The sequence below is a fragment of the Oxyura jamaicensis genome, chromosome 3, assembly GCF_011077185.1.
Source record: "Oxyura jamaicensis isolate SHBP4307 breed ruddy duck chromosome 3, BPBGC_Ojam_1.0, whole genome shotgun sequence".
Taxonomy (NCBI): Eukaryota; Metazoa; Chordata; class Aves; order Anseriformes; family Anatidae; genus Oxyura; species Oxyura jamaicensis.
This window is the reverse complement of record NC_048895.1, coordinates 55,008,329-55,021,371: the sequence shown is the minus strand read 5'-3', so window position 1 is coordinate 55,021,371 and position 13,043 is coordinate 55,008,329. Positions and strand designations below refer to the sequence as shown.

At 39.7% G+C, this 13,043-nt stretch overlaps 2 protein-coding genes and 1 long non-coding RNA gene across 6 annotated transcripts in view; 1 reads left to right on the top strand and 2 right to left on the bottom strand.

Moving 5' to 3' along the window:
* Window positions 1–765: 765 nt before the first annotated feature.
* On the bottom strand, window positions 766–4,822 carry GTF2H5 (general transcription factor IIH subunit 5). Its single transcript, XM_035320031.1, has 3 exons — window positions 4,759–4,822; window positions 4,513–4,608; window positions 766–1,776 (listed from the first exon to the last, which is right to left on the bottom strand). Exons 2-3 carry the CDS (start codon window positions 4,545–4,547, stop codon window positions 1,596–1,598), a joined length of 216 nt encoding a protein of 71 aa, XP_035175922.1. The 5' UTR covers window positions 4,548–4,608; window positions 4,759–4,822; the 3' UTR covers window positions 766–1,595.
* Window positions 4,823–4,888: 66 nt separating this feature from the next.
* SERAC1 (serine active site containing 1) overlaps window positions 4,889–13,043 on the top strand; it is a 33,725-nt gene continuing 25,570 nt past the window's right edge. The window contains exons 1-6 of one of the 4 annotated variants that reach the window (XM_035322262.1): window positions 4,889–4,914; window positions 6,537–6,631; window positions 7,969–8,005; window positions 8,296–8,432; window positions 8,745–8,834; window positions 10,089–10,220. In XM_035322262.1, coding sequence (XP_035178153.1) covers window positions 6,541–6,631; window positions 7,969–8,005; window positions 8,296–8,432; window positions 8,745–8,834; window positions 10,089–10,220 — 487 coding nt within the window. In that variant the 5' untranslated portion in view covers window positions 4,889–4,914; window positions 6,537–6,540. Of the gene's footprint in view, window positions 4,931–5,804; window positions 5,826–6,536; window positions 6,632–7,197; window positions 7,332–7,968; window positions 8,006–8,295; window positions 8,433–8,744; window positions 8,835–10,088; window positions 10,221–13,043 lie in introns of those variants that run through there. The other 3 variants (XM_035322264.1, XM_035322263.1, XM_035322265.1) reach the window with 3 other exon arrangements.
* LOC118164620 overlaps window positions 8,269–13,043 on the bottom strand; it is a 15,428-nt gene continuing 10,653 nt past the window's right edge. The window contains exon 3 of the long non-coding RNA XR_004749571.1: window positions 8,269–8,280. This is a non-coding gene — a long non-coding RNA (uncharacterized LOC118164620). The remainder of the gene's footprint in view (window positions 8,281–13,043) is intronic.

Below are 13,043 nucleotides of genomic sequence, written 5' to 3'. Positions count from 1 at the left end.
ATCTACATGAACGGGGAAGCATTCACTTGTAAAAGATGAAACAATCTGGACCCAAATCCATCATTCTATACAGAGAGGTGGGGGAAAGAAGGGGCAGGAATGACAACTCCAGAAATTACAAGAAGCTCAATTCTACAGGCTTATTCATTCTTCTGCGGAAGCCTGAATATATACAATTTTGCAGAACCTTCTTTAGATAGCTTTTTGATCAAAAACATCTAATAAAATTTTCTCCTGAAGCTTCAGAATTCTCAAATGAAAGAAGAAAAGCACCTTGCTATCTACTGGATAACCAAAAATGCAATGGTGTGAGAGTCAGATTAATATATATGTATATATATTACTTAAAAAAGCTGTTCTATTTACAATTGTTTTTTCCCCAAAAGATGGCATCTCTCCAACCATCGATGAGCAGCTCTGAAATCCAAGCTTTCTTTTGAAGCAATGTCCTAGAAGTCTTTCAATTATAAATGGTAATTCATAAATTCAATACATTTGGATATTCTGAATAGGAAGCAGGGTAAAAAAGAAAAAAATGTAATGCATTATTCTCGTTTCTGTAACTTGTTTCTGTCATATTTGTAGACAGTAATCTTGGCAGTTTTTGTCATCCTGCACTAGCTGACTTACTGAATAAGCCAGTGTTTAAATTAGTGAGTTACAGATGCAAACTTTCAGCATAAAAAAATGAGGCCTTTTTTTTTTTGCAGGTTTTATTAAATGGGCAACAGATAAAGTGAAACAAGAAACAAAAAACAAAAACAGTTTTTTTGTAAATAGAGCAACCAACTCTTTATTTTCCCCTTCCTGTTCACATAGCTTCTTGTGATTAGGTGCTAGCTTCAGTGAAAAAAAATGCAAGCAGTGACATCTAAAGGACTGGTCTCCAATTTATTTTCCCCTTTTAACTTGCTATTGTTGATGGAACTAATCAGTTTACAACTCAAATGTTATGATGCAGGGTAACAGATTTTGCTTCTACCTGACAAAACCCTAAATTCCCACCAGCACTCCCCAAACACAGAAACCACAGCCTTAGTAAAACTAGACAATTATTATGGGGTATCTGTAAAATGTTTGACAAAAAAATTTGATGTATAAAACTCATTAAGTTAAAAAAATAACCGATGTCTTCTGAACGTACCTTCAACTTACAGGGATGTTCCATCAAGCACAGATACTTCAACAGATGTTCTTTACATTCTATCAGTCACACTATAACCAGATTTAATCAATTCCACAGGAATATAACATGCCAGGAAATTTCATATTGCATTCCAAAACTGAAACACCACTCTAATTTTTGGGTCATACCATTTAAAAAGATAATCCTAAAGGAAAAACAGAAAGCATGCATCAAAAAAACACTCTATGCAAGACCTCAAGTATATCATTTTATGGATTTTAATAAAGATACCATAGTCTTTCAAAGCAAGAAACAAAATTGAAGAATATTTTGAAAATTATCAATTTTCTAGAATAGCCACTTTCAGGTAGAACTTACTAACCACAATTTATCTATTAAAACAGTAACAACCCAACTTATTGAAATTCACTATTCCCACACTGGCAGTAATCTCATTTCTCTAGCCTTTTTATTTCTGAGTAATAGGAAAAGAGTTCTGGTCCATTAGCTCGCCCACTCTCTCTTGGAGGAAGTTAACCAGCTCGGCTAAAACAAAGACATGAGTTTCATCCAGGTCTTGTATGATGAACTTCTTTCCCAGTGCATTTGACTCATCCAAGTAGAGCAGAAACTGCTTCATTGCTGGGTCGCTGTAGAGACAAACACACATCAGATTACACCTCTTGGTAATAAGATAAAGCTAAAAACAAACAGAAACCCACACCCTTTTAAGACATTCCCAAAGTTGTTTGGGAAATAATACTGATGTTGAGAGCTGCTTACAATCTTAAGAAAGATTATGAAGCTTTTGAAAAAGTTTTTTACTCTGGAAGTAAAAAAATGTTCTGGTTGCTGTAGAGATAAAAATGTAATTTACAACCACGCTTAAAAAGAATGGGCTGCTTGACTGGCAGAGAAGTGCTGCTACGTTGCTATTACAAAAGTAGCTTAAAAAAAAAAAGCCTCACCTTAACAGGGTGAGTTTAAACTTCCATTTCTGTTTTCTGAAACAGCACTTTGAACCATATTTTTGTTTAAGTGTAACCAAAACCCCGTAGAGCAAACATCTTGAAGTAGAATAGCACAGAAGGCAAGTAGTCACGTGGTCGTGTATGAACTGTACATTTACCACACCAACCAACAGTCTCTTCTTTTTCATGATATCACCTTGGGAGTTAAATTTAAGTGTATAGAAGAGAACATTTCAGAAGTATGCAAATTACATAACTGAGATGGCTGCATTATACTGAGCAGCTAGATAAGGAAAAAGTAGCTTCAAAATATAAGCTTTGATCCTCTGAAATTTTGAAGAATTCAGACATAATATTATCCTGCCAATATCTTTTTTAAAACAAAACAGGAAAAGTATGGTTTTTTGGTAATTCTTAGTATTGGGTTGCAATAACTGGTGCATGAATATGTGCAGGGAATTGCTGTTGGGTAGCTCAGAACACTTCAAAATTATGAATGTGGTTGTTTTGACAAGCTAGTAATTGGCAACACCACCTCAAAAGAATTCCTTGGTCAACTGTCTCTTTTAAATGCAGTATAAGGACCAATATTCCCTTACCTAAAAGATATATATGACAATAAAGGCATACACTATGAAATCAAATCCCTCTTCAAGCTCGGCCACCAGCAACTCAAAAACGAGTCTTTAATATTAGCTTCAAACTTGTACAAGTATGATTAGAACAAGATGAGTCTGTAAAGAACAAAGTCATTTTGAGGCAAGGAGAATGGGAAAGTCTGTAATCTTTACTTTCTTTAGCAAAGTTATTCCTTACGAGTTCTGGCATGTAAGAGAAGATTATAGAACAGATTTAAGAAAAATCAGATACTAGAAGAATGTGTTTCCCATCCGTCTTCCACACCCCCTTTTTATGGGTGCATGAGTTTCTTTTTGTTTTATTCAGCTTTATCTTATGAACTTGCTAGTAGTACTAGACGGCACTTGCCCTAGTTGGAATGACCAGCCTGTATGATGTTAGGCAATATGCACAGACTGATTTTCGCACAATTAACATACAGTGCCAGCAGAAATGCTGATCTTATTCCGTATTTGAAGATTACAACCCCTGGTATTTTGTCCCAAGAACAGCTTAGCTATATACCAGGATAATATATAAAAAAAACACCTGCAGACCGGCAGTATCAGCATTTCACTGTTATGTGTGTGTGATTTAAACATTCAGAAGCATCTTTTTTTTTCCCCACTCTCTGCCTACTTGTTATCTTGAACATCCTCAAAAATTTGAGTTGTAAAAAATTTGTATCTGAAGTGTAAACAAGTGGACAGTTTTGCAAGAATCCTGCATTTTCTTCTAGGACAGAACTTTGTGGCCCATCATTGGCCACCCTTATGCAATGGCAGGAGAAAAGAAGAAATATCCAACACAAAGATTAGTTTCCCAAAGGGCTGTTAAAACTGTCTGGTGGCGTAACAAACAGCATAGATTTGTTATCAGATGAAAGATTCCTTTCCTTTCCAGGGAGGATGATTAAGATACATCTTAATACTAACAGGAAAGTGGCCACAAGTCTGTACAAGAACACATATCTTTCAGTATGTGAAAAATAAGTAACGTGCAAAACACAACATGGTGCTAACTGCCTGAGATATTAGAACTTCTGGCTTTGTCAGTCTACAATTCTGCTTTGGGCACTTTTACATGGGCACCTTTACATAAGGTCACTGAAGCACCTACACAGACACTTCCTTGTGTTCTGGGTTTGTCAACATACTACAGTGGGGACAAATTTGAGCAGATAAGGTTTTTATTATGGCAGAATTCAGGCCCTGAGCTGCTCGCACATAGCCATTAGATATGCAGATATGAGCTGGCCCACGTCCAGTCTGCCTGGAAGTTAACACAGCAAGCACGCAGTTGCTTCTGCCCTTTTGCAGCTATAGCCCGTAAATGTTTACGATTTAAGTGTACAGCGGAAATCTGATGTCATGCAATGATATGTAATGCCTCCACAAACCCTGACGGATGGCTCCTTTAACAGGGAGGTAAGCAATTACCAGATCCTTGGTCTAGACTGCGTGTAAGTAGATGCACTGTGCGTCTATCAACAGCTTACTTGTACAAGTTTCAAGCTTACTCCTTTTAGAGCATGGTCTACAGAGCCACACCCCAGCCTTGCGTGGAATTTGGGCTGGAATTAAAGGAAAAAAGGATGAAAAATGATCTGTTTTTCCCTCCAGAATCACTAAAGGGACACAAGGCCCAGGAACCACACCAGCAAACACTCCTTGCAAGGAACAAGAGGAACACGTGACGGTGGAGAAATAACAGTGGAAAATAAGTGGATACGTGGAAAACAACAAGATCCTAGACAGCAAACCCCGGAGTGCCCGCAGCACGGTCGGCGCCCCTCACCACTCGATGAGCACGCCCTTCAGCACGTTCACCATCCTCGCGGCTCCCGCACAGCTCCCGGCAGGCACGGGCTGGGCACACGCAGGCAGGGGAGGCCTGGAGGGAGAAGGAAGGAGAAAGGAGCCGCGCTCGCACCCGGCACCACCGGGGCCCGGGGGCTCGGAGCCCGCCCTGGCTGGCGTGAGGGGGTGGGGGACCCCAGGCCCCCGCTCGCTCCCGCCGCGCGCGCCCCCGCCCCGCACGCACCCGCACGCACGTCCCCGCCGCTCCGGCCGCGCGCGCACAGCGCAGGCGCCCGCCCTCGCTCCTCCCTCCTCCGCCCTCCTCGGGCTCTCATTGGGCGGGCGGCGCGCGGCGCGCTGGCGTCACGGCGGAGCGCGAGGGGAGCGGCGGGGCCGGCGGCGGGAGGAGGCGGAAGGTAGCGGGGGGGGGGGGGGGGGGGGGGGGGCGGGGCCGGGGCGGGAGGGGAAACGGCGTCGGGTTGCCTGAGGGGAGGTTCAGGTTGGAAATGGGGAGACGTTTCTTGTCAGGAAGAGCAGTCAGGCGTTGGGACGGGTTGCCCAGGGAGGTGGTGGAGTCACCGTCCCTGGGGTGTTTAAGGAAAGGCTGGACCTGGTGCTTAGGGACAGGGTTTAGTGGCTGACGTTGGTGGTAGGGGGTGGTTGGACCAGATCATCCTGGAGGTCTCTTCCAACCTCAATGTTTCCACGTGTTAATAGAAGGAAACCAGAAGTCCCCTTGTTTCAAGGAATTGGACACTGTCCTTAAAAGCAATCATAAGTTTGTTTACTTGCTCCTCCTTTAGAGACTACCTTAAATTCAACGACAACATCAGGGGCTCCCATCTTCCCAGATCAGATTTACTGATCGATGTTCCCCCACGTGATACTTCACCATTTCCAGTTAATTGTCATTGTGGCAGTACAGACTATATTTGATACTGTATAAGGTCATCTATATTTTCAATATAAGAATCTGCTAAGTATATTAAATATGGATAGTGATGTGATTTAAACCTGTCTGAACGGATTCACTTAATATTTCAATCAGCATAAACGTGTCAATGCAAACACTAAAATTTCCCCTATCGTAAAAATTTCATGTTTCTTCTGCAGAATTTGCAGCAATAGATTTTTGTGTGTTTTGTGAATTATTATAAGTGTTTTTTGTTCTTGATGGATTTCAGCATAACTCTTGCAGTAAAAATTGATTCAAACTATTAAGAATTTAGATGAAGTCTTCAGCAGAAGTAACGTACATTTATTTGCTGTTGTCGGTAGCCAAAGCAAATTTATATATTTTCGTAACTTTAGGTAAGCTTTTCTTCTGTAGATAAAATGTAAAGGCCTAAATGGCCTTGTTTCTTAATGCTTCACAGCTATACTTTCATAGAAGCTCCTTGCAGAGAGGTTAAAATGAAGCCTTTATTAACTATAGAGTTTTTGTCTTCTTGAAGTGTGATCTGTCAGCAGAAGAAACATGTAAGTGTTAGTCTGATTTGCCTTTTACTATGTACTACTACTATGTTAAAAACTATGTTCTTGGGACCTAGTAAGTCAAAACAATAGATGTCTTAAGACAGAATCAATTAAATAAGGCCTTTAAAAGCTGTCGGTTACCGAGCTGTAATAAAATGTGTGTCATAATGCATACTGTCTTCATGGAGATGTCACTACATTTGGTATTTAAGGGAGAGTTACTAAGAAGTAGGAAAAGAGAAGTTAATTGGGGAAGCATACTTAGTAATATCAACAGTAACACATAACTGCATGAAGCACTGCTGTAGGCTTCTACTGTAATTGAAGTGCAGCCTATTAAATTCAGGAGTTTAGAGACTAGTTTAATTAGAGTGTTTTATGTGGGGCAAAAGGACATAAATATGGTTTATGACCCTCACTGTTTATTACAACCTTTGTTACTGTGACCTTTGCTGTAAAAAGATGAGGAGGGGGGAACTACTACAGGTTTTCTGTTGTAATTCTCAAATCAATAATTAGTTTTTTTATTATTGTTATTATTTTTAACAGAATGTCAGTGGCTGCTTACTGTATATTTTGCTGTAGGCAGATAAGAACCTCTGGTTCACCGACCCAAAAAACCTTACCCTGGAATGATATAAGTAAGTACAGTTTTGTAACTATCGTTTGGAGGTGTTAATAAAAAGGGAAGAAATCTGTATTGGTATACCGGTATGCATAATTAAATAAAGATCTAAATCTCTGCATAATTTATAATAAGAAGCTTTTATTTGCCTGAACTGGATGTCTGCTTCTGACCTCGCTTTGCATAGCAATAATGATACCAGTAGGTTACCTGGATGATGATAGTTTCCCCAAAATACAGTCTCATTAGATTATCTTAAACTCAATTTTTCATCTTTTTTTTTTTTTTTTTTTTAACCTATAGTACATTGAAACCAATATATCTATAAACTGTTAGTCACAGGGCAACACTTGAATAAACATTTCAATTTCTTTTGTTTCTTTTTCCTTATTTACTGATTTCAGTTCTGCAATCTTCACTGCTAAGTTTCTGCTTCCTTTGGTGCCTTCTGTATAGAATGAGAATTCTTACCATTCTACAGTTTATTTTCCAGCACTAAAAGATGGGATATTTCCACTTCTGCTTGACAGGAAGCATTGCATTTATGTATTTATTTCCTCTCTTTTCAAACTTCTCCGCCAGTTATTTCTTCAGCATGTAGCTGTCTCTTGTCTGCATCCAAAATTCTTAAAGCCTTGCAAAGGCAGAACCTGGTGACAGTGGGTATGGGGCAAACCTCACAGTTCTTGCTGAAGAATATCAATTATTCATGATAGGTGAGATATGTTCCATTGGATTTGCTGCTACTGTTATTAATAGAGTTGCTCTGGATTGAAATCCTTACAGCCAGATAATCAGCTGAACTCTATCCAGGACAAATACTTCAAATCTGACAGGTATCTTTGGATTTAAAAGGGAAATTGCTGCAAGGGGCATGTGTTTATTCAACTCTTTCCTTTATAAATTAGTTTCAATGAAATTATTTGAAATATGTATTTTCTTAGGGTGATTCTGCAGGACTTTTCACATACAGTGAAGAAACACCCAGGTAACGTAAGGAAAAGTGAACTCCTTAAAATAGCGTGGAGTTGCAAGTGAATGCTAGTGATGTAGACAGAAGTTTTACTCTTAATTCCTGCACCTAGGCAATTAATAGATAACAGTATTCAGAGTACATAGCATTGATGAGACACAATTTATTGCCTGGTTTAGGAGAGCAGGAAATTCTAATTGAATAATATTTTCATGATGTTTAAATTCAGGTAGAGATTTCCTGAAAGCCACAGAAAAATAGAAAAACATTAAAAAGCTTACTCTTAATTACTGAAATTCTTACTGTTTGGTAATCAAATGCTAACTGTTTATACTGAGATGATGCACATGACTTTGATGTGATTTCTTTCATTTTTCAAGGAAAAGTTGCAAAGGTAACTGGATCACTTGTACTAGGGTAAGTTGTAACTAACAAGTTTATATGTAACTTATGTATACAGTTAAAATTTTAATTCATGTTACTTTCAAAAATGTGACTATTATGGGACCTCTAGGCATGATAGAATATAGTTTTGCAGCATATTCTCTTATATTTTCAATGCTGTGCTGAGTTGAAATAATTTACCATGTATTTGGTAAAATCTGGTGTTGACAAAGAAAGAATTTATACTAAAATGACTTCTAACATTTTTGCTGTGGTTTTTCTCTTTTAAATAATACTCATGTACAGTTCTCTTTTATTTAAAGAGGTTTTGTCTTCATTACATATGAAGTTCTGTCCTTAAAGAAATTACTGCAAATCGATACTCAAGCTATACATCAAGAAAAACTTAAATCCCATGTATATATACGAACATCTTCTTTAAATCCAAGTGAATATCAAGGTAAGATACATAACTGTTTGGAATCTAAAAATAAAATTTTAAGAGAATAGAGTATTTCTGGAATTCACCCTTATATCAAGGAAGATATATTTCTTGAGATCTGTTACAAAAATAATATTCTTCACAATGTCACCTAATTTATTTTAAGCTGTTAGCTGTTGTTTTTTAAATATAGTCCTATATGCACTTTCATATAATGTACTTTATAGCTACTTGTATATATATAAATATATATATATATATAAAATATATGAGAAATAATGTGAGACAGCTGTCTTTCAAACTTCAAGTAACCTGAAAATACTCTTGTAGGGATCACATACCATGCCAGAAAAGAAATCCATAAAGCAGTGAGGAAAATTCTAGAAACAGAAGCTAAACTTTTCTGGAGGCCTTTTAATGGTAGGTATCAAAGGCACCGCTTTATCCATGAATATTGATTTTGAATAGTAAAACAAGCCTTTTACAAGGTAAAATATGTTTTCTTAATAACTTAGCATTTTCTATTGTGTTTGAAACAGTGGAAATATTATTTAACAGCTTTTAATATAACTTCCTGTATTAATACAGAATATTGATTTTTATATGTATTGAAACCATTCTTTTTCTTTAGGTAAGTAAAAGTGATAGTTAAGAAGAGATTTGAAGAAGAAATTTGAGATTATTTTTCTGATTCAGAAGAGATTTTAAGCTTATGATGCCAAGTTAATATTTGATACCCAAATGTTGTATACCAAAGGATTTTGTTTCACGGAGTGTAGTGCTAGAACAAAGGGTAACAGTTTTTAACTGAAAGACAGTAGATTAAGATTAGGTGTTAGGAAGAAATTCTTTATTGTAAGCGTGGTGGGACACTGGCACAGGTTGCCCAGAGAAGCTGTGGATGCCCCATCCCTGGAGGTGTTGAAGGCTAGGCTGGATGGGACTTTAGGCAACCTGATCTGGTGGGAGGTGTCCATGCCCATGGCAGGGGGGTTGGAACTGGGTGGTATTTAGGGTCCCTTCCAGCCTGAGTCATTTTGTGATACTATGAAAGCTGTTTTGGAGTTGAAGTTTAATTTTAGAAAAGTAAGTTACTCTTTCATGAGAATTGCCAACATTAACTAAAAGCAGCATGGTCTTTTTATAAAGACGTGTCACTGCTTTTTAGAGTAATTTAAAATAAGAAATTCAGTTCTAATTCAGAAACTGCTCCTGAGGCATACTATCTATTCTCATTTAACTAGCTGTTAAATTGTTATAAGTACCTTTAGTACAGTGCTGTGAAATTAATTGTGCAAGGTCAGAGCCTCAGAATTTTCATTTCAGAGTAACCATTTTCAGCTCTTACTGGAGGCTGGTAAATCTGGTTGGTAAATGCCAGCCAGTATGTGTATATAGCAGATATACAGAATACCAAGTTGATGACATTAAATCAAATTAAAAACATCCTATTATAATTTAAGGATCAGCATTTTACTAACATCATTCTGTCATCATTCATTGTACCAGTTTAATGTTAAAATATTACACTGCAAATTATTGTTAACAGCTAATATTGAAATATTAGAAGGAACATATGTTTTTATTCAACATATGTTTTTATTCAATAGAAATGTGGCTGTTAAAATGCTCTTTAATAATAATTATTTGGTTTTAATTTGCTCTCTGGTAAAGAACACTTCAGTACGTTTGATGGAGAAGATCATGAATGTGCCTTATGGCTCCTCTTAAAAAGGACTCAGTCAGAAAACAAAGAGGTCCGACTGCAGGCTGTACAGGATCTGGCAAAGAACACTCGCTGGCATGGTAATGTATGCTGATGTAGCTTAATTCAGCTCAGAAACGCAACAAGTCTCAGTTAACTCCTGCAAATCTGCTGCCAACACCAAAAAAGGCTAGGAACTGTGAGGAGTGTAAAATGCTCTGTACTTTGGTCTAGAATGTGTTTTTATTTACATGTGAAGCATTTTCTTTTCCCAATACCCTCATATAGAGTATGTATCTGCAGTGCAGGCCTCTCTCTGCTTCCCCACCAGTCAGATGCAATCACCAGTTAGAATGACATTGCCTTGGTGGTGGAGAGCAGTTCAGGTTCATTAGTTCTTTGGTCTTTCTATTGGGTCTGCTAACTAGGACATCAGTTCTGGCAGGGATCATTGCAAGGCTCTGTAGCAAAGGGTTTTAAGGCTGTTCTTCAGTTAATAAATACTGTGTGGGAGCTGACAGGCCATCATAGCAAGGTAGTAATGACAAACTAGAGGTAGAGGACTCGCATGTGCAAGCGTTATTTGTAAGCTATTTTCTATCCTAGTTATTTTTGTTGCTTTAGTAGTAAGAAATCCTAAGGATTCCTAATTCTTCACAAGCATATTCCACAGAACGTTAATGTTTTGGTATTATCAATTACATTATATATCATAACTTATCATTAAATAGGGAAATCTGCCTTTCTTTTATGGTCTTTTCCCCATTGTTACCCACTTTCCTATCATGTAAACCACCCTCTAAAGCCTGGTGTAGAATTTAAGATTCTTGAGTCTCTTTGTTCCTTTAGCAACAAATAACCTCTGCTTGGGGTTCCAAGGATATGTGTGTTCCTTCCTGCTCCGTGACTGGTCTGGATAAACTAGATGATTCTGTCATCTTGACTCTGATTATACTGGTAATCCATTTGGTTGAGGAACTTTCACTCTTGCTGTGCAATTCCGCAGAATGGGATTTATGTTGTTCCAGATTGTCTCTTTCAATTCTAATTAATTACCCCAAACTGTACATCAAAAAGCTCTATTTGAAAAGATTTGAAAGCTAAGAGGTACTAAAAAGAACTAGGAGGTACTAATTTAGTAGGACTGTCTTGTGTTTATGTGAGAAGACTTATCTGTTAGCAGATTTATCTCAGAATCCTTTCTCTGAAGGTCTCCTGTATCATTCAATGCACAAGATGGCCGGTAAACAGGAATCTAATTGCCCTTTGCTATATTCTTTTCTCTGTAGCATTCACTAGTCTAGAATTTGGATGTGTTACAAACCCAAACCATTTTTGTCAACTACATCCTGAGGAAAATGGCTTTTTTTAACCTGATATTCCAAAACCTATTCCAGTGAAGACTGAAAGTATGTGCTTTTTTTAAGTGTTGATGCACTTAAATATTATATTTTCCTTCAGTTTGCCACTTAATTTCAGTCTGTACCTTTCAATTTCTCCAGCTGTAAAGTAGGTAGGGTTTGGAAAGTGGTGGTTTTACGGTGCTAGGCAGCTGAACACCACAACCACTCTCCCACTCGTCCTCCTAAGATGAGGAGGGGAAGAAGAAAAGGAAAGAACAACTCACGGGTTGAGATAAGGATAATTTAATTAAAGGAAAAAAAATAATTATTAAGGAAAGATTATTATTAATTAAACTATTTAACTAAAGGGAAAATAGGGAAAGTGAATAAACAAAACAAAGCAAGTAAAGGCTGTGTGGAAGAGCAGAGGAAAGAAATTATCTCTGCTTCCCACAAATGAGTGATGCAGAGGCAGAACACAGGTTTGTAAGCAGGAGGTAGGCAAGCTGACTAGGAAGAAGGTGGCCTAAAGTGAGCTGATTCTCTTTGATTCCCAGCAGCGGGGCAGCCCCCCAGCGGTGGCACGTTGGGTGCGGAGCGCATGTCAGGAAGGGGAATCTCCTCAAGCAGTTCCATCCCAGCAGACAAGGTTTTTGTGTTAAATGTTGTTCCTTCCGTGTATGCGTGCGGTCCCTTGGAGAAAGAGGGCGCACCCTGGTTTCCAGAGCCACGCCTGCAGACTCTGCTCTTAGATTCGGACACTGAATGTGCTTTGGAAGTCTCTTGATGCCAGCGTCTGAAGAAGCGGTGCCTGGTGCACTCGCTCCTTCTGCAAAAGGCAACGCCCCCCGAGGTTTCCCCAAGAAGGGCAGGAGAAAGCAGGCGATGAGGTTGCAAAAGAGAACTTTATTAGAGCAAGGTCTGAGAGAGGGGTGGGGTGGCGCGGAGGTGAGCCGAGCTCTCTGTCCCTAGCCGCGGGGCCCGTTGGTGGTCTTGTAGGGACGGGGTCCTTGTGTGCTTCGTGCTCCTCGGTGGCTGTGGTTGAAGCAAGCTGCCCCAGCCTTCAGGTCCGTGGCCGCGGAGGGATTGGGCGGAGGAGGGCAAGGACAGTGGCAGGCGTTGGTGTGCTCGGGGCTCTGCGATGGGGAGAGAAAGGAAAATGATCCAAAAGAGCAGCCCCAGCCCGTTGCCAGGGTCAGCCCCTGGATCCGTGAGCGAGGCTCTCCCAGCCTCCCTCGAAGGCTGTCCATCTGAGGTCTCCCTGACAAGCAGGAGATGCCCATCGTAGGCGAGCCATGTCACCTGGCATGCTGTGAGATGGCGGTGGGGTGTGTGTTGGGGATCGCTTACGTGTCCCGTAGTTTGGTCCCATGGCTGTGTGTGTCTTCGTTTACTAAGAGAAGGAACAAGCGGAGCGGCATCCCCCTGTGACCCCGGGCTCCCCCTGCCTCTGTGCCCGAGGGTCTCGAGCGTCTCACCAAGGCCGTCCGTATGCTGGCGTCCTGATGCAGCGCTCACTGCCGTCCTGGCCCAGTCGTGTCACCTTCCTGTTTGCTGTGGACTGGGGTGGGGTGTGGGTAG